Source organism: Ceratotherium simum, chromosome 34 (genome assembly GCF_057802395.1).
Source record: "Ceratotherium simum simum isolate JZ-2026a chromosome 34, ASM5780239v1, whole genome shotgun sequence".
In the NCBI taxonomy this organism is placed as follows: Eukaryota; Metazoa; Chordata; class Mammalia; order Perissodactyla; family Rhinocerotidae; genus Ceratotherium; species Ceratotherium simum.
Window position 1 is genome coordinate 7,891,085 of NC_141933.1, and position 19,982 is coordinate 7,911,066.

The following is a 19,982-nucleotide window of genomic DNA, read 5'->3' on the forward strand; positions in this document are numbered from 1 at the left end:
AACATGGCCGTGCCAGCACCAGGGAATCCAGCTTTGGCCCAGCTCCGAGAGGCCGGCCCCTCCAGATGGAGAGGTCAGGCTGGGACCGCCGCATGCATGGGAGGGCCGCGCCGGGAGGGCCAGGCACGCAGCCAGCTGCTCGCTCTGCAGCCCAGCCCTGTGGCGCGAGCCCAGTGCACCTCCTCAGCTCAGAGGCCGTGGGGGCCTCGGGAGCGGCCTTCGGAGGACCCAGGCTGGGGTGGCCAGAAACCCAGTGTGACAGATGCTCTGCCTCCTCTGGACACAGGTCAAGGGGGCACATTCTCTGTTCGCTACCAGAAGAAAGGAGTGGAAGAAAGATCAGCCTCAGAAGTTACACTCATAATTTATTTTGGTCTCTCCAAAAGTTGTTCCTGTGTCTGATTCATGTAAAATATCACAGCCTTCTGGCCTTTTCTGAGCATGCTGCATCCACGTCAGTTTGCCCTGGACTCCGCGTGTCCAGGAAAAAACAAGAGCTTTCTTCCAGAGAAGCTCCGCTCAGAGGCGGGGTCCAGCCTCACGAGGCCTTCCCTGCTGGGCCCCCCGCGGCCTCTTCCCCAGCTGGCTGCCTCCTCTCCTTTACCTTCCAGCAGTTGGGATCTCGTCAGAGGCCGACTCCTGCGCCCTCGGACGCTGCGAGGGCTGGCACAGTGGGGGACGACAAAGGACCGGAGCCTCAGATCCGGACCACCTGGGCGGCAACGCATGGGCTGTGCCTCCCCTCGCCATCCGCGGTCTGCCTCCTGAGGTAGAGTCGGCCGTAGGTGCCCCCTACTTGCCCTTTGGTGAGGCGCCCCGGATTCACACAGACACAGCCAAGGATGTCCTGGGGAAGGGACTGATGTGAAAATGCTGGAATCATCTAACGGTCAGAACCCCAAAGAGGGTTTTATCAAATGGAAATACAGGCAACCAAACACATCTTAAGTCAAACAGGTTAACTTATGATTGGAAACTCTGAATTCCTCTTGAGTCTCTGACATAGAACAAAGGAGGCGACGTGGCAGGGAGACAGTCAGCTCCTAAACTCGGAGACAAACCCAATCTGTTTATTGTCTCCCAACGAGAAAAAAATTTACCTCTCGAGGTTTTTGGCAAGAGGGGTTGGCGGGGGGATTCCCTGTGGGGATTGGGACCTGATGCCCGGGAGGGCAAGGCCTCGAGGGGCAGAGGTGGGAATAACCAGAGAGTTTCTTCAAAGTTCTCACGGCTGAGCCCACAGGCAGTCACATCAGAGCTCAGGGGATGGGGGCAGGCAAGTGCATGTGTGAACCGTCCTGCCAACCTGACACGGTCCCCCCAGGTGAGAACCATTGTCTGAGGGCCTTCCCACTTGCCTCTGGGGCTCCCAGGCTGGGCCACCGAGGAGAGCTGTCTACTTAAGTGTTTTACTACAGACTTGTGTTCTAGTCCCACCCCCTCCCCGAAAGAAACAAGGCCACCAGCCCCCCCCACCCCCACAGACCCACGGAGAGGGAGTGCCGGTGGTCTAGAAGGGAAAGGCAGAGACTGGTGCTGGCGTTTCTGGAAAGAAGCAGAGTTCAAGCCTACCTTCACGAAGTACCTCAGCTCCGACGGGATGATGAAGACGTCCGGGGTGACAGGCAGCTGTGCGTAGGCATAGAAATTCTCGTAGTCGATGGCCATGTCCTCCTGGGGCGGGTAGAGCGGGTAGTAGCTACAGAGATGGAGAGAAACAGTCAGCAGCTGACTCGGGGACGGCCTTCCCAGCTGGGGTCCCTCTATGTCTCTGGTCTCCATGCTTTCACAGACCATCCTTTCCGTTCCTCCCTGTGTTTGGGGGACAGAACACAGACCTGTCGTCACAGGGTGGAGTCCCCTGTAGTGGCCTGGGGAAAGCTCTCACGGTCAAATCTGTTGGAGCTCCAGGACCCCAAAGCGCTCTCTCTGTGCTCAGTTATTCCAGCAAGCGAGTGAGCTCACCTTCTCTGGGTCAAGATGTGCTTGAGTATCCGGCTGAATCTGTCCGAAGTTCCGGAAGAACTGGGGGAGGAAGCAAAGCAAGAAAGGGAGGGTAGAACCTCATTCTTCAGCTCCTGGTTCTCTTCGGGGAGGACTCAAGGATTGACTAAACTGCAGAGAAGCCACACGGCCGAGGCACAGTGACAAGAGGCTGCTCTGGGGAAGATTAAAGACCCACCCACAAAGAGCTTGGTCTGTTGCCACATGAGAAAGGGAGCAGGAGCCTGGGTTGAGAAGGGAAAGAGCAGGAATCCCTGTGATGGAGACCACGGCAGGCCGTTAGCCAGCCCCGTATCATGGAAGAGTACGCCAAGTCTGCACCAGCGTGACCCCTGCACCTCCAACCCCAGCCAACAAGCACACGCCCGTCTCACTTAACACAGAAACTGCTTCACACTCCCTCCCGTCGACAGTGACAGAAGAACTGAGCCGCCGACCCTAAACTCCACAGACCTGCCTGGGTCTGCTTCCCTGCGGGGTGACACGCTGTTCTGATAAGGAAGGACACCCACTCTTGATTAGGTCACAAATGTGGGAGGTGAAGAAAAGTAGATGAACTTCTGTCACTATAGATTAAGTGCAAAGACAGAACGGATGTGGTTATTCGGGCTCTCGACCACCGTAAAGACAAGTGGTAACATAAACAATGCGTCCAACAGCTCCCCTTGGGTACTGGGAAATTCACAGGGTTCGGCATAAAGGACTCTTCCGTCAAGACTCTGTCAAGCAGCTGCTTGGCCAAGGAAAGGACCAGGATCCAGAATCCAGCCGTCCTGCCTGCCGGACTGGAATACGCTTCTTACCTGCTGATCTCCTCGGCCCCCATGTGGAACAGCAGGTCCGTGGATGTCAAACCAAAGATCGTTCCATTTATGGAGAGGCTGCAGGGCTCCGACACGAACTGCACTCGCTAAAATGAGAAGGAGTGGAGGCAAACATTTGCACAGCAAAGCTAGAAACTTCTTCTCCAAGGGCTGGGGAGACCACTGAAGGGGGCATCAAACCAACGTAAATTACAAACACATTTGCCTGTTAAACAAAGCAGCTTAGGATTCAGGCCCCAAGCACGTCCTAAAAAGGCATCTCCACCCTCCACTCCGGGGACAGAGCTGGGTCACCAGTGGCACATTCGATTCTGGCTGCCTGCTGGCCAAGGCGGGGATGCTGGTACCTTTTTGTCCTCGTGAGGCAGATCAGAGTAGCTGAAAGGTGGCTGTGGGTACACGGGCTCGTGGTGCACATCTCTCAGCGATGGGACAAAGACAAGGTGGGAGCCGGAGCTATGTCATCAAAAAATCATCAGAAGAGGGAGAAAAATGAGTGCAGTTGAGTCAGAAGCTGGACGACAGATTTAAAACGTCAGAGCTTGATATAAGACCGACTTCTAGGGAAGAATTTCAGAACTGAACTCTTCCGTGAAGAGAGGTGCTATTTCTCCTGGGACCCTGTGTGAAAGACAACTTGTTCTAATTTATACCACCTTAATGAGGCTCAGGTCGCCCAGGACATACTTTCTCCTGGCTCCGTGTGATGTTCCACTGGGGAGGGGAAGGGGACTATTGTTTGGTAGAAAAAGAGAAGAAATTGAGACAGAGAATCAGAGCCTCAGAGCCAGAGCTGAAACCAAAGTTCTGATCCCCACACTCTGCCAACAGATGCGGCTACAGGCGTTCGTTACACCGTCTCCCTGACGGGCTCTTTCCCAAGGAGGGACCACGCATGCTCAGCGGATCTGGAGACGGCCTTCGTATTCAGAAGATCACACTGCAACCTCTTGACTAACCAAGCACTGGGTCATAATTATGACAACAGAGACGGAGACGTCTACAGAGGGATGGGGACACACTTGGCTTCTCCCGGAGCCAGCCCCTCCTCTCTCACCTAGAAAAGCAATGCCCTCAGTTTTTATTTCCCAGCAGACCGTCTTGCAAACATGAAATATTTAAGAGCAACAGTAAAAGCAGAGATGACAGATGTTTCCCTTGATGGGGCAGGAGGAGCACCTCTAGGGTTACAGCATATAAGTGAAGAAAAAACCTTTAACTCTTGGGGCCAACTGTTTATCCTCCACAGTCACACACAAGACGAAAGGGAAAAAAAAATCGTTTCCTCGGTTCCCTTGGCTGTGGTCGGCAGAGGGGCCCATTATAAACCAAACGGGCGTCAGGCGTTACTTTGGGGGCATGGCGACAATCCACCAATCGCTCTCACTTCCAGCTCCCTCTCTCGCTTAAAATGTGTGGCCTTCCCGGAGTCATATATATGGTGACGGACAAACAAAAATGGATAACCCAAAATTTCACAATGTTAAAAACTATTAAAACATCAAGAAAAAAAAAAGTGTGGCCTTCCCAGATGCAGGTCTCATATGGGACAAAGATGGTAGGGATTGTTGTCACACTTGTCACTTGTTTGTCATGCCTGCTCCAAATGTGAACTGAGACTTCTGCAGCAGAAAACCAGAATCTTGAGCCCAAAGGTACTTTGCATATTATAATCCCTTTGACACTGACAAGTTCACTAATCATCCAAGTCTACCAATTTGGGTGCTGGAGTCTGGCAAACAGGCGGGGGGCACCTGAACGGGACAGTCTGTGCTCCAGCTCCCAAGGGCTCAGTTTGTGATGGACACAAAGGGCGGAGGTGCACCTGGCCGCTGTTAAGAGAGGGACTTGCCCTGTTTCGGTGTGGGCACCGGCAGAGCAATGGTTAAGGAGGAAACAGGCCTCCTGCTCATGGTTATAGACTGGCTGTAGGGGGAGGGATCCGAAAGAAAATTCCAACTATGCTGAGCATTGCACAACTTCATACATCATGGTGGGAGGGCCCTCGCGGCTGCTCCCTCAAACAGGACGAGAACTCAGCGGGCTCTGCTCAGCTCCTACAAGGGAGGAGGCGCTTCCCTGGTTCTGGCTTTTACTGATAAATCAGCTGAATGCTCTGCATTTCTGACCTCTCAGGAATAAAAATAAATTCCCCGCTTATATACAGTTTAGGGAAGGGTGGGGCTGCTCCCCTCCTCCGAGGCATACACTGGCCGCAGATGAAAGTGCCTGGTGGTGCTGGGCGCTCGCCCCAGGGTAACAATGCCTATCTGTTCTTTGTTTGTACCAGTGCTGTCAATGCCACACGGGGTGAGGAACCAAAAACAGACCCCGATCTCAAATGGAGAGCACCCGGCGAGCGCTGGGCACTGCTACCCAGTCCCTGCCTGTCCCCGAAGGCTGACCAATAGGGACAGCAGCCCTGCTCCTGGTTTTCGGGGGTTTATCTCCTGAGGAGCTCCAGGCGCTCGCTCTCCAGGTCTGATGAACTTGTTCAGGGTCATGATGCAAGAAGGAAGGAGCTTGTGTTGTCTTCATGTGGGGAAAGGAGGGAGGGAGGGGCAGATCCAGTCACAGGCCATCACTGGCACCATGCAAGTCCCCCCACTCCAGGGTAGGTTAAGGGGGGATTGTCCGCAGTCCATGAGGCCCTCCGCTACAGGCCCTCGCTGCCGGTACAAGAAGGTAGTGTTACTACTAATCGACTCTGGGATCAGTTCTCATGGCCAATGGGCGGAAGACCATACATCTTGTTTTAGAAACCACCTTTGTTACAGACTTGTTTTTTAAAAGCCTAGCCTCAGGAATGTCAGTTTTTTATGAGCTCAGCTACAGGCAACAAATCCTCAGAGGAGAAGATCCATCACCTGGACCGATTCCTTCCAAACACTAGCACGGGAGGAAAAGGGACAGGAAGTGAGGATGTCAGCTTCCTGAATAACTTTCTACTCGTAGTTCGAGACTCTTGCTGGCACAGTGCCTTTTCTCTCAAATGAGAACCGCACATCTCTTTCATCACCGCTATGACCTCTCAGAGTTCCTTCCCCTCGGTCCAGGGCAAGGATTCAAGATCCCCACCCCTGCTGAGTTTCTACCACGGCTCGCTCTAGCCACTGGCGACGCCCCACAAGATGTGGGGAAGCACTGACTCAGGGGAAGGACTTGGGCTCACCCCAAAACAATCACTCACACAACGAGATGATTAGGGCCTCTGGGGATTTTGTGGCGTAAGTAACCATACACTTCTCAGAATCATCGGGGAAGATTCCCATGGAATATGAGTTTACACAAAAGGGAGGGAGTTAAGTAAGAGCAAGGGAAGGACGAAAGTGTATGTAACTGTTCCTTTCAAGTATGTTTGTGTTTTACAAAGATGCCTCTTAACTCGGCGTCTGTGCACTTGAAGTTCAAGAGTTCTATCCCATCTCCAGAGTTCAAAAGGATGAAAGGATAGGAACCACCACTACGTTTGAACAGTTTCAGTTTCTTAATGGGATGCCCTGGAGAGACCTAGGAAGCTTAAGGTTCTGTCCAGCATTTTGAATTCTGACCTTCGAGTCCCTTCAACGATTGTTCGTAGACACTGCTTGAAAACATCTTCAAATGGACTTGTCAGTAGACAGCTCTGCGAGAACAGAAAGGAGAGATTTAGAGAGGAGACGTCTGGCTGTTAGTCCCTTGTTTAACGTTTGTTAGATGACCCCAGGTGCCAGCTGTTGAGCTAGGAGCTGCAGGAGATGCAAAGATGAAAAGACAGCTCCCTGCCCCAAGGAGCTGTCTAGTTGAGGGCAGGAAAGGAGATGGAGGAAGAATGAATCCTCTTGAATGTCAGCTGAGAGAAGGCCTAAAAGGAAGTGTTTTGAAATCATTTCTGTGGAAGGCAAAATGTCCTGAGACAAAGGGGAGGTGTCCTGAGAGGAGCTGGGTGTCTTATGCATCAAAGGACAGCAAGACGAGGGCCATCACGCTGAGGGTCGCAGCCAGGGAAGGCATTGTCACATGCGCAGCCCCGTGAACCTCGGACACCTGCGTCTGTGCTAGCTCTCTGGGCCTTAGTGTCAAGCGTCCCAAAGGAACATCAGCACTCATATATATGTAGTTTCCTCCCCCAGCTTCCAATTGGCCTTGTATTCTAGTGAAACGAAGCCCTCAAATTCAGTATCTTTATAAGAAATGCCCTACAACCATGTTTTTCTAATTAGCTACGGCGATAATCTAGGTTTGTTACAGATGCAGGATAAACTCTAAGAGATGAAAGTAACAGTGAAGGCTCAACTGAATGCAAGTATCCAGTATCTCCCCATCCCAACCGTCACTTACCTCCACCTGCTCATGCTTAGCATCCAGGAAAGGTCCAAACTGTGAATAAGCCCGAGGGGAGAAACAAAGGTACCAAAAGAACAAATCAGAACCACATGTGTCCGGGCGTGCCTTCACAGAACCTCTCTTAGCAGTTATTTGCCCCATGTCCATCTGTCCCTCCAAGGCTGCCTGTAGAGCCTGCGACAGTTAGCAGATGGGCAGGGATGGCCAGCCAATATCATAGGCAGAAGGACGTGAGTCCTGGATGGAGGGAGGCCACCAGGGTCCCATAACCAGTTGTATTGGCTCCCACAACCCTGGGCTTTTTTCTGACCTTCTAAACCCCATAAGGGAAATCTGCCACCACACAGCAGTACTTTGAGCTTTAAAAAGAGATTAGCTCAGAAGCTGGAATACCAAGACAGAGGCAAGAATACTGTAAAATCAATGAAGGGTGGAAAAAATGTGGGGCTTTTCCGGGTTAAGTGAAGGCCTATAGATCACGTGCACCTCCCCAAAGATGCAGACTAAGAACTAAAAATATTTTTATAAAGGAGAAGAGTCTGACATGCTTCCTAAAAATTTAGAACCACATTGGACCATTCTCTAAGGCTGACTCTCCAGGCGAAGCTGCCCCAGGAGGGCTTCCTACCAGGATGCAGACATCCGGCCGGTCGCGGTTGATGACGGCGATCAGGTCGAGCAGGGGCTCATACGTGATGCTGTCAGATGTGGTGTATGGCCCACAGGCCGCCAGGACCATGCTTTGCTCAAAATCTAAGACAGAAAGGATTGTAGTGTTGATTAGAGATACTGGGATGGTGGGGAAAAAGGACAATTGGGGAAAAATGCCACAGGATTACATTAATCAGGAGACTCCTCCTGTGTGCTGCTCTGGGAATCCGAGATGGACAAGACCTCATCCTCACTCTCAAAGAACATTCCACCGGCTGGTACAGACAGGTGAGTATGCAGATACTAGGAGATGTGATATGCACCTTATTAGCAGTGCGTAAGTGATGGAGGAAAGCAGCGGTCAGGAGAGAATTGATCAGAGTGAGATTTGCTTTTTACGGTGGTAACAAAAAATTTACCATCTTAACCATTTTAAGTAAACATTTCAGTGGTATTAAATAAATTCATAATGTCGTGCAATCATCCCATCATCCAGTTCCAGAACTCTTTTCATCTAGTAAAACTGAAACTGTCCCCATTAAACGCTGACTTTCCATGCCCCTCCCCCAGCCCATGGCGCCCACCATTGTACCGTCTGTCTCATGATTTTGACAATTCTAAGTATCTCGTATAAGTGGAATCATACAGTATTTGTCTTTGTGTTACTGGCTCATTTCACTTTGCTTACATTTGTAAGTAGAATTTTCTGGAAGCAAGGGCCAGGCAGGGGCCTGGGGAGCACTGAGATTTGAGTGCTTGGTGATAGGGAGTATCTGCGGGTCCAGAGTGGCTGGAGAACGTGGTATCTGAGGAGTCCAGAAAGACAGGCTGGGGTGCAAGGCTGGAATGGGAGACTACTGTGACGGGGTGTGGGGGAACAGTTGCTGTTTGACCCCCCATCATGCACTGCCTTTTTCTCACAGCATCTGCTTTCCTTCTGGAGAACCTGCCTGTCCTCCGTAAGGCAGTCTAGGCGGGGCTGTGAGTGAGGTGCACTGTCCTCCTGTAGCCAAGAGGCCAGCAGGGACCTCTCCTCCCAGGTTCTGGAATCTCAAGGTGAACTATCCAAGGACAGAAAAAAGGTGGGAGCTGGCCTATGCCAGCAGAGGTGACTGCATGAGATGGCTGGGGAATTCCTGCTACCTGGATACCTAGAGCTGCTAGGTCCTTCTCCTGGTTCTAAGCCTGGATTTCTAGCCCCCCGTCCAGTCTGTGAGCCACCTGGATTTCCCCTAACAAATTCTCTTTTTCTTAAGTTAGTCTGAACCAGTTTCTGTGGCTTACAGCAACAAAATCCAAAGACCCCTGACTTCTTTTTTTTTTTTTTTTTTTGTGAGGAAGATCAGCCCTGAGCTAATATCCATGCTAATCCCCCTCTTTTTGCTGAGGAAGACCGGCTCTGAGCTGACATCTATTGCCAATCCTCCTCCTTCCCCCCCACCCCAAAGCCCCAGTAGATAGTTGTATGTCATAGTTGCACATCCTTCTAGTTGCTGTATGTGGGACGCGGCCTCAGCATGGCCGGACAAGCGGTGCGTCGGTGCACGCCCGGGATCCGAACCCGGGCCGCCAGTAGCGGAGTGCGCGCACTCAACTGCTAAGCCACGGGGCCAGCCCCAAAGACACCTGACTTCTTAACATGTGGTTGTATTAGTTTCCATCGCTGCTGGAACAAAGTACTACATACTTAGTGCTTTAAAACAGTACACATTCATTATCTCACAGTTCTAGAGGTCAGAAGTCCTCAAGTCAAGGTGTTGGCAAGGCTGCATTCCTTCTGGAGGCTCTAGGAGAGAATCTGTTTCCTTGCCTTCTCTAGCTTCTAGAGGCTGACCCGCATTCCTTGGTTCATAGCCCCTCCTCCAGCTCCAAAGACTAACACTGCTAATCTCTCTGACTCTGACCCCCTGCCTCCCTCTTATAAGACCCTTGTGGTTACACTGGGCCCACCTGGATACTCTCCCCACCTCAAAAGACCCACACCATATAAAGTAACACATTCAGAGGTTCTGGGGATTAGGGAGCCATTATTTGTCCACCAGAGCAGAAATACCATGAACTGAGATAGAGAATTCAAGAAGAATACGTTTCACACGGTGCTGGGGCAGGGGACAAAGTTGAATTTGTTCTGAGGAGCCTAAGGAGATGTAAACCTGGAGTAAACAGCAAGTGCGGGAAGGGCACGGCCCACACTTGTCTTGTTCTGTGTCTCCACGAGCGCCGAGCACAATACCTCGCACAAATAATGTCTCTTAACAACCTCTCCAGCTGCTCCCAAGGCCTCCCTGGCACGCAGCTCAGGCTCTGGGCACCTCAGCCACGTCCATTTCTTGTCATTACCTGAAGCTGCTCTAACGTCACCACTCTTGCTGCCATCCGCACATATTTTCTGATAGAATGTGCAATGTCATAAACTCCTAAATTTCATTCCTGATTCCAGGCCGTCTCTAAGATTGACCTCACACAATACAGTCATGTGCTTGGTTTCACTCAACGATGGACCAAACACATGATGCTGGTTCCATAAGATTAGGACCATACAGCCCAGGTGTGTAGTAGGCTCTACCATCTAGGTTTGTGTGAGTACACTCTAGGATGTTTGCACAATGACGAAATCGTCTAACAACGCATTTCTCAGAATGCATCCCCGTCGTTAAGTGATGCGTGACCGTATTACCATGTATGCAGTGTTGACAATATGCTAGTGTTCGCCATCTCATTGCTAATCCTTAACAATTTTCTGCTTTGCTCACAAAAATGCTTTGAATTATTTCGAAGCAAAGTTTGTTAAATTTCTTTGTCTTTTCCCATCTAGATTCATTATCAAATAACTCTAGGCTTTCTTAGAAATTTGTCTAATTTTTTAATAAGCTTTTCATTTAGGAATAACTTTAGAATCGTAGAAAAGTTGCAAAGATAGTACAGAGTTTCTGTATGTACACCTGTCACCCAGCGTCCCCTAATGTTAACATTTTACATAACAACGGTATATTTGTCAAAACTAAGGAATTAACACTGGTATATTACTGTTAACTCCTGATTTTATTTGGATGTCACTAATTTTTCCACTAATGTCCCTTTTCTCTTCCAGGAGACAACCTATGATACCACACCTCATTTAAAGAAATTCTTTTTTAAACTGCTATTTTTCCTTTTTCAAAGCAAACTTCGGGGCCGGCCCCATGGCTAAGTGGTTAAAGTTCCACGTGCTCCGCTTTGGAGGCCCGGGTTCATGGGTTCGGATCCTGGATGTGGACCTACTCCACTCATCAGTCATGCTGTGGAGGCATACCACATACAAAAAATAGAGGAGGATTGGCACAGATGTTAGCTCAGGGCTAATCTTCCTCAAGCAAAAAAAAAAAGAGAAGATCGGCAATGGATGTTAGCTCAGGGCGAATCTTCCTCACCAAATAAATAGAAAAAGGATCATGTTAAAAAAAAAAAACAAAACAAACTTCAAATACCCGTTAAACACTAGTCTTTATTTATTTTTTGTGAGGAAGATTGGCCCTGAGCTAACACCTGCTGCCAATCTTCCTCTTTTTGCTTGAGAAAGATTGTCTCTAACACCTGTGCCAATCTTCCTCTATTTTGTATATGGGACGCTGCCACAGCATGGCTTGATGAGCAGTGCATAGGTCTGCCCTGGGATCCAAACCAGCAAACACCAGGCTGCCAAAGCGGAGCGCACAAACTTAACCACTACACCACGGGGCCAGCCCAAAACACTTGTCTTTAAACAACAGGCCCTGTGTAGTCAGAACCCAAGTGACAGCACTGTCAAAGCTCACTGGGCTCAACCCCTGCCTTCCACAAAGTGCCTGTGAACCCACCAATCAGCTGTCGCCCTTAGCGCTCCGTCACCCTGCTCTCAAACAACTTCTGAAGCTGTCTCGGGGCCTGAGGAACCGCGCTCCAGGACCCCTGTCCACCACCCTCATTGTTGGCAAACAATGTTCGAACCCAAACTTACCTCCATCCTCTTCAGTGGGCTGATGGAATGGAAGCGGCACACCCTTAAAAACAGGAGAAAAGCCAAACTGAGGTCTTGCCCCAGGCACAGCCTGAATGGGAGCTCAACTGCAGGTGTGCGTGGAGGATGGTGGGGGAGGGGTGAGACAGGGAGGGAAGAAAGCCATCTCGGTCTTGCTCCTTGGAGCTGAAAGCCCACAAAGCTTTTGCTACCTGCCGTTTTTCTATACTGCTCAGAGTGGCAAAGAAACCTAGTAATGGGAGGTGACGGCTAAACTCACAGAACACCCAGCATCCTTCTGGGAAAGGATGGGAGAGCAGGGTATTCACTACTTTTCCTTGCATCCTATGAAAATCTGTGGTGGATTCCTGCGTAGAGCATCGATAGGTCAACTATGGCCCGTGGGCCAAATCTGGCCACTGCCTGTTTCTGTAAATAAAGTCTTCCTGGCACACAGCCACACCCATTGGTTTACACCTCATCTATGGCTGCTTTTGTGCTACAATGGCAGAGGTGAGTCATGGTAACAGAGACTGTATGGCCTGCAAAGCCCAAAATGTTTAGTGTCTGGCCCTTAACAGCAAGTTTGCTAACCCCCAGCCTAGAGGTAGGTTCCCACTCTAGATGGAGGATTAAGAAGCAAATAAACAGGGCTCTTAAAAAAGACGGGTTTCTAGTCAGACAGAACTACACATACTGGGCCTGCAGCAAACCAGGAGGGAAGGTGGGGGGCCACTGTGGTACCTCGTAGAGTTTGGTGGCAACAAGTTTTCTACCAGTGGTGTTGATTCCTTCCATTATTACAACCTGAAAGGCAAGGAGCAAAACAGGATTGCAAAACAGGGGAGATAAATGAGAGCTCTGGAATAAATTACTCTGATATAGTTAAAAGTACTGTCTAGTTAGTCTCATTTTGTAATTGTAAACTTGGGGGTATTTTTCTAGAAAACAAATTAAGGAGGTTGTATTAGCATAATACTAATTATGTTTTCCACGGATGATCTAATTTTTGTAACAACCCTATGAGGTAAGAATGATTATTCCCATTTTACAGATGAGGACACACTGGCTTAGAGAGGTTAAGTAACATCTCCATAATCACACACCTTGTGTGGTGGAGCTGGGATGTGAACCTGGGCAGCAGATCCCAGAGCCAAGGTCAGATCGGAAGGGGAAGATCGGAATCCCTACACCAGAGTCCGCTCTTGGGCCTGTGCTCCAGCATCCTCATGGCATCAGAGGTCGAAGGTGAGGAGTAGCTGGCCAATGAGGAAATGCTTATTCCTAGAACCACAGCCCACCGCACACACTACAGAGTAAACGGCACGCCCGCATCCCAGTGGAGGCTCCTCCAATCTCACCTGTCCAGGAAACAGAGAATATTCTTTGAGCTCAGATAAATCCACTGGAATCTGAGCACCTGAGGAATGTTCCCGGTCCCCCTCAAGAATCACTGACTTATTGTTCAGCTTCCCGTTGCTATCACAGCCAATCTGGCCCAGCAGAGTGACAGGCTCCTGCCAAAGGTGCGACATAAGAATGACAGTCTTTGGGACAGGAGCGCAAAATCTGAAGTCAACAGAGTGAATAGCAAAACGAACCCCAAACAACAATAAACATTTTTTGGTGGGGCATCCTCTTGAGCCTGAGGTGACCACAAGCATCATCCTTGCCTCTTGGGGGTGGAACAACTCTTAAAGGGCATCCAGTCTGCCCACCTCCAATGCGTGAGCCCCTTGAAGTGGCTCTCTAAACTGGAACATCTCTAGTGAAGGGGAACTTGCCCCCATGGCCGCCCATGCATCTCTGGATAGCTGTAAATGTTAACAACAGCTCACATTTATTGAGCTTATTAAATACCAGACGCTGTTCTAAAGGCTTACATGTGTTAACTCATTTAATCCTCACAACAGCCGCGAGGTGGAGACTATTACTGTATCCATTTTACAGATGAGAAAAATGAGCAACAGAAAGGTTAGATAATTTAGTCAAGGTCAAACAGTGGGTGAAGCCTGGGTTTGAAGCCCAGAAGTCAAGCTCCAGAGCCATATGCTTAACCACATATCATACTGCCTCATTAACAGGAAGTTCTTTGTTAAATTGAGCTGAAATTTCTCTCCCTGTGGCTTCCTCTGTTCTGTTCCCACTCCTGGGGGCCAACTAGGGAAGTCTAATCTTTTCCTACAAGCCCGTGCATCCCTGCCTCCCCTCCACTACTTCCTCCTAATTCCTCCCAAACTTCCTTATATGATGTGGTTTTGCATATCTCCCCCAACTGGGCATTCTTCTCTGAAAGCAAACATATGACAGAGGTACCTTACAGAATCTTCTAGAACATATCTCCCCTTCGATTAAAAAACGTTCTAGAGAGAAAGCATTGGTACATATGACAGATTAAACCTCGATGTAAAGATACTACTGGCAGCAGTTGGTCCATAACGACAAAGACCAAACTAGGGGAGAGACTGTGAGTCATCGTTTCTGGAAATCCTATCCTTGCTGTTGTCCTCATATCCTGATACGTGAATGCTTAAGGCCTTCAGTCTTTGCTTCTGTGCAAGATCCTTATCCAAGTGCAAAAAAAATGACTCTCTCTGGTCACCAAACCAGGGAGCACTTATAAGTCTTTCTTCAGAAGGACCCATTTTACCAAATTCAACCAAGACAGATGTTCTAACTAGAATGCAGACAAGATGTGAAAAAGGAAGCAAGAGGATGCCTTTTTCCCATCGATTTAAAAAGACAGTATTAATTAGGGAGGACTATTAGAATAACTCTTACTTGTGCTGGAACTAGAACGGGAGTAAAAGCCTCAATCTTGTAATGTTCCTTGAGTTCACTGCCAAGTTCTTCTATTTTACAGGTCAGAACTGAAATCCCAGGGGGGGAAAGTGTGTTTAAGACATTTCAATTGCCAAGAAGAGAAAATACAGCCATTGTAAAATGTTCAAGTCAGTCATTTTACAGAAGCAGGAAGGGTGCCGAGGACATCTGGCCCATTTCTACTTTCTAGAGCCCTAGCCGATTTCCCTGTATTTGGTTGCTGAATCTGGCCTTCCATTCGGCCACAGCGGATCACATGGCACAATCCCAGAGGGTCAGCACGGACCCCACCCCCAGCCTTCCTTTTACTCAGGTCGTCAATGAGATTTACGGAAGTCAAGCCCAACCCGGAGAGTCTCCCATTCTTCAGGAAGAAGCCACAAATGTCTTCGCTTCCTTTAATACTGTAATCGGCTTCCTTTACATAGTTCAAGTGGTTGTTACTGAGAAATGGTTATGTGTTTTTTCTTCAGCAAAGTGATGTAACTTGGGAGAATCATTGAGAATATCCCCTCATGTCCCTTCACTAATGGGGGCATCCAGAGGACATCTACCAACTTCTATATTCAAAGGCAACCTTGGAACTTGTTCCACCGGCCCTTGCTTAAGCTTTATTACTCTAAACCCTTCCAGCTGGTTTTATATCCTCCAGAATTTCAAAGGGAAAAATAATTACCTTCTCGAATGTCTGGGAGCTTCTGAAACATCGATTTGTAGCTCCCGGTGAGTGACTCTGGACACCCCAAGACCTTCAGGCTGAGGTTACCGGCTCCTCCTCTCCCAGACCAAGACATTCCCTGCACTGAGCCAAAGGAGGTGACCACTTCTCCTCGGTTATTCCTCGAGTTGTATTTCTGAGAAGGAGTAGCACTAATTGGAAGCAAAACAGATTAACATGGCTGTATTCACATCTAAAGGAGAGAGAGGAATGGAAGGAGGTTACCTTTTGGAAGTGGGGATTGGAGAAATGGCAAGTTGGCCTCACATTTTATAAATCTAATCAGCTTAATGGGGTTGGACATCCTGGACCTTTAAGGAATTTCAGGAATGAGGGGCTGAGGAATACCAGGCTGAGGAACAGCAAATGTGTTTAGAAAAGTTTAGAGACAGAGACTTAATTTAAAAGGTCGTTCTCTTGGCTTAAAACTAAACAAAGCAAAACAAAACCCAAACTCTGAACTGATTACAAAGCAAGCTTCAAGGACCATTTTCTTTTCTTTCTTATGATTTTTAGTATTTATTACAACGTCATCAGAGCCTGAAAAGTTGCTATGCGTATATATTAATACCTCCCAATATAGTTTAAGGTAGAAACAACAATAAAATGAAGTTAAATGAAATTAATCAGCTTTTCCCGGGGTCCATGGAGGTTGAGATGTAATGAATTCAGTCAGCTGGGAACAAGCATTCCCATTCTCCAAGGTTCAACTGTCAAGTTCTCATATTTCCACTCACTGACTGGTAAATTACACCCCCAAGAACACTCAGATATTGCTATCCGCTTAGATGACAGTGAGGTCTTCTAATCCTTTGGCTGTGAACACAACTTACAGAGAGGTCTATTTAAAACGGGCTGCATTTAATGCACTGAAACTGCAGGAACCAGTTTTACATGGGCACCACTGCATTGGTGCCAGTGTTTCTTCTTTCCACAGAGAGGCTACAGAAGATGAGCTCAATTAATTCTCTCTCTCTCCAGTGCTGAATAATTTACAAGTTATTTTCATAAATTACAAAACCAGCTTCTGATGTCAGCTTTTCGAGTGTGCATTTAAAAATGACTAGGCAGGGGCCAGCCCTGTGGCGTAGTGGTTAAGTGCTCGCACTCTGCTGCTGGCGGCCCAGGTTTGGAGCAGGCGCGCACCGACGCACTGCTTGTCAGGCCATGCTGTGGCAGCATCCCATATAAAATGGAGGAAGATAGGCACAGATGTTAGCCCAGGGCCAGTCTTCCTCAGCAAAAAGAGGAGGATTGGCATGGATGTTAGCTCAGGGCTGATCTTCCTCTCCAAAAAAATAAATAAATAAATAAATAAAAATGACTAGGCAGCCTATCGCCGACTTCTTGGGGTCCTCCCTGCTAAGCTCTGTGGGACATCCATTACGGCCGGCCCTTTAATGCCACGAGACGCTCACACGAGGTCAGCTGTAAGCACACCCACAACTTTCAAAGGATTGCATGTTTAGGGAACGTGCCCACAGTGCGGGCACACCTGTGAGAACCATCTCTATACACCAGGTTTCAAAGATGTCCTTGTGAATCTAGAAAGATCCCTTCCAAAAACAGTTTGAGAACTCCCCAAAGCAGCAGTGGACCAGCTAAAGTCAAACTGTCCTTCAGAATCCAGTGCCCACTCATCTTGAACGATTGTTATCATCTGCTCTCTGAAAGGACAGAGCTGAAAAATCGGGAGCTCTGCTTAGTCTAGAAGAAGTGATCCCCAGTCGAGGTAGTGACTCCTGGCATTAGTATGTCCCTGAACAGTTAACATTACTCTTCCTTGGCCTTATCCTGATGTGGCAGCACCTAAAAACCATTCTTCTACTCGGCAGAGCCCTCATCTATGAAATTCTCTCATATGAGACATGTCATTTATGGATTTCAAAAAATCACATATGATTGTTGTGGATTTACGGGCAGAGGTGGCAGCAGGGACAAAATACCAATTAAGTCAGTGTAGATTCACAGCGACAAGAAAACTCTCAGAAACTAGCTGTAACCTGATAGAGGAACAACAAACAGGTTATGCAACATTATGAACAAAGATATGTGCTTCTCTTTTTAAAAAACACTTTAGATTAAAAAAAAAAAAAGGAGAAACCCAACAACCTACCAACTAACAGAAGCAGGTGAAAACCTATTTGCCTCCACTGGCAAGACTCCTAGGACCCCTAGACTTCTGAATAGACGGGTTGTTTTCAGTAGAAGATATCAGTTCCTGATCTAGGAAATGAGCCCCAGAAAAGCGGGTGGAAAGTGAGTTTCCTTAATTACCGTAAGAAACAGTAATTTTCCACAGAGGAAGGGAAAACAGGCAGGGCAGCGAGCACTAGGCTTCCCAGCCAGTCCACGCAGAGGTATTGTCCACCCACATTTAATAAGTCACTCTGCAGTTAGCCTCCGCCAGAGAACCAGAGAAAGTGGAGGGCGGGCCTGCTTTCTGGTGGCTGAATTCCTTCTGATCCATACCTGGGAGAGAAACTCGAGGGCGAGAGGAGCTGATGGGGGCTCCGAGTAGACACACTCCTTTTTGTTAGGGAGGATTCTGGGGTGATGACAGCTCGCTTCTGAGAACCCTAGAAATAAAACAGGAAACAAAATGCTAGTCACTTGAGACTCAAGTTGCCGATGAAGTGTACAGTTTCTTAGGAAGAAAGGGAGAGTGATGCCCAAATGAAGGGCATGAGATAGGATTGGCCGCTTCTCTTCGTAGGGCCCCATCCTCCAAGAATAATCCCACAGAGAAACTTTCAACAACTGTAACCCAACGTTCATCAGAACACTGTCCCCATTTTGAAGGCAATGATGAAAAACTGCCAACAACATTTCCCAAAAAGGATTGCCAAGCAGGCACCTGTCCCATCAAATCGTTCCTGCATTCACTTTCTTTCCCCACCTCTCTCTGCTTCAGAACAGGTGTGAGTTTTACAATGCCTACGGTTTTGATCTGCATGGACACCTTCTCCTGACAAGGGATGGGACCACGACACTACTTATTTTGGCAAAGTCTACCACACATTTTCTTTCTTTTTTTTTTTATTTATTTATTTGTTCCCCCCAAAGCCCCAGCAGATAGTTGTATGTCATAGCTGCACATCCTTCTAGTTGCTGTATGTGGGACGTGGCCTCAGCATGGCCAGAGAAGCGGTGCGTCAGTGTGCGCCTGGGATCCAAACCCCGGCCGCCAGCAGCGGAGCGCGCACACTTAACCGCTAAGCCACGGGGCCGGCCCATACCACACATTTTCAAAATTAAAGAAGGGAATGATTCCAAGCAGATAACAGTTGAGCTCATACTTGGAGAATATTCAGCAAACACCTCACTGATGGTTACTTCTGATTTCTGGTTTTTGTTCATCTACAGGAATCCAAAGATATGCCCAGAATGGAGGATGACACCCACGGCTCAGAGATCTATTGCTCCCCAAAGTCGAGGATAACTGACTGTGGCACAGCAAAGATGAAATCCTTGCCCAGGAAGCGACCAGGAAGCCGGCTGGTCTGCAGAGCTTTCCCTGCCCTTGGGCTCCCCCTGGTGGCGTATTTAAGTTATGCCACCAAAGCTGCCTCCTGGTGACCGCAGGAGGGATCGCGAGAGAACAGATTCAAAACCCTTATTAAGAGCTGGAATGGAAACTAGATTTAAGAGACCCTTATGCTACCACCCTTGGACAATAGCCATTTTTTAATATTTCTTTTTAGTATTTTAATATTTTTCCAATTAAAAAAATACAAATTCTAATAGTAACAATCTTAGTTTATTTATTTTTTGTGAGGAAGATCAGCCCTGAGCTAACATCTGTGCCCATCTTCCTCCACTTTATGTGGGAGGCCGCCATAGCATGGCCTGACAAGCGGTGCATGAGTGCGCGCCCGGGATCCAAACCTGGGCTGCCAGCAGCGGAGCGCGCACACTTAACCACTACGCCACGGGGCCGGCCCCTACAATCTTAGTTTAAATATAAACCTTTGCTTAAGTATTATATATGCTGATTTTTTTTTGCTCTATAGTAATTATGAGCATTTTTCCATATTGTCACAATCTTTAACCTTTTGAGTAGCTCTGTTGATTGAATTGATATATAATAACTTAGATAACTACTTCTTTATTGCTGGACATATGGGTTCCTTGTAATTTCAGCAATTGTAAATAATGCTCAGGGGGCCGGCCCCGTGGCTTAGCGGTTAGGTGCGGGCGCTCCGCTGCTGGCGGCCCGGGTTCGGATCCCGGGCGTGCACCGGCGCGCCGCTTCTCCGGCCATGCTGAGGCTGCGTCCCACATACAGCAACCGGAAGGATGTGCAGCTATGACATAGAACTATCTATGGGGGCTTTGGGGGAAAAAAAGGAGGAGGATTGGCAATGGATGTTAGTTCAGAGCCTCTTCCTCAGCAAAAAGAGGAGGATTAGCACAGATGTTAGCTCAGGGCTGATCTACCACACACACACAAAAAACAAACAAACAAACAAACAAACAAACAAAATAAATAAATAAATAATGCTCAGATACTCATCTTCATGCATATAGTTTCCCCCATAATTTGGATTATTTCCTTGGGAGAGTTTTTTTTTTTTTTTTTTTGGTGAGGAAGATTAGCCCTGAGCTAACATCCATGCCAATCCTCCTCTTTTTGCTGAGGAAGACTGGCCCTGAGCTA

At 48.3% G+C, this 19,982-nt stretch overlaps 1 protein-coding gene across 3 annotated transcripts in view; it reads right to left on the reverse strand.

Annotated features, from left to right (window-relative positions):
• Positions 1-345: 345 nt before the first annotated feature.
• The window catches only part of POLA2 (DNA polymerase alpha 2, accessory subunit), a 28,299-nt gene continuing 8,662 nt past the window's right edge, over positions 346-19,982 (reverse strand). The window contains exons 6-19 of one of the 3 annotated variants that reach the window (XM_087422656.1): positions 17,795-17,901; positions 15,281-15,474; positions 14,563-14,651; positions 13,143-13,298; positions 12,526-12,588; positions 11,782-11,824; positions 7,783-7,907; positions 7,149-7,187; positions 6,380-6,453; positions 3,176-3,284; positions 2,808-2,914; positions 1,966-2,025; positions 1,573-1,699; positions 346-859 (exon numbers count right to left, since the gene is read on the reverse strand). In XM_087422656.1, coding sequence (XP_087278782.1) covers positions 698-859; positions 1,573-1,699; positions 1,966-2,025; positions 2,808-2,914; positions 3,176-3,284; positions 6,380-6,453; positions 7,149-7,187; positions 7,783-7,907; positions 11,782-11,824; positions 12,526-12,588; positions 13,143-13,298; positions 14,563-14,651; positions 15,281-15,474; positions 17,795-17,901 — 1,455 coding nt within the window. In that variant the 3' untranslated portion in view covers positions 346-697. The remainder of the gene's footprint in view (positions 860-1,572; positions 1,700-1,965; positions 2,026-2,807; positions 2,915-3,175; positions 3,285-6,379; positions 6,454-7,148; positions 7,188-7,782; positions 7,908-11,781; positions 11,825-12,525; positions 12,589-13,142; positions 13,299-14,562; positions 14,652-15,280; positions 15,475-17,794; positions 17,902-19,982) is intronic. The other 2 variants (XM_004437597.3, XM_087422657.1) reach the window with 2 other exon arrangements.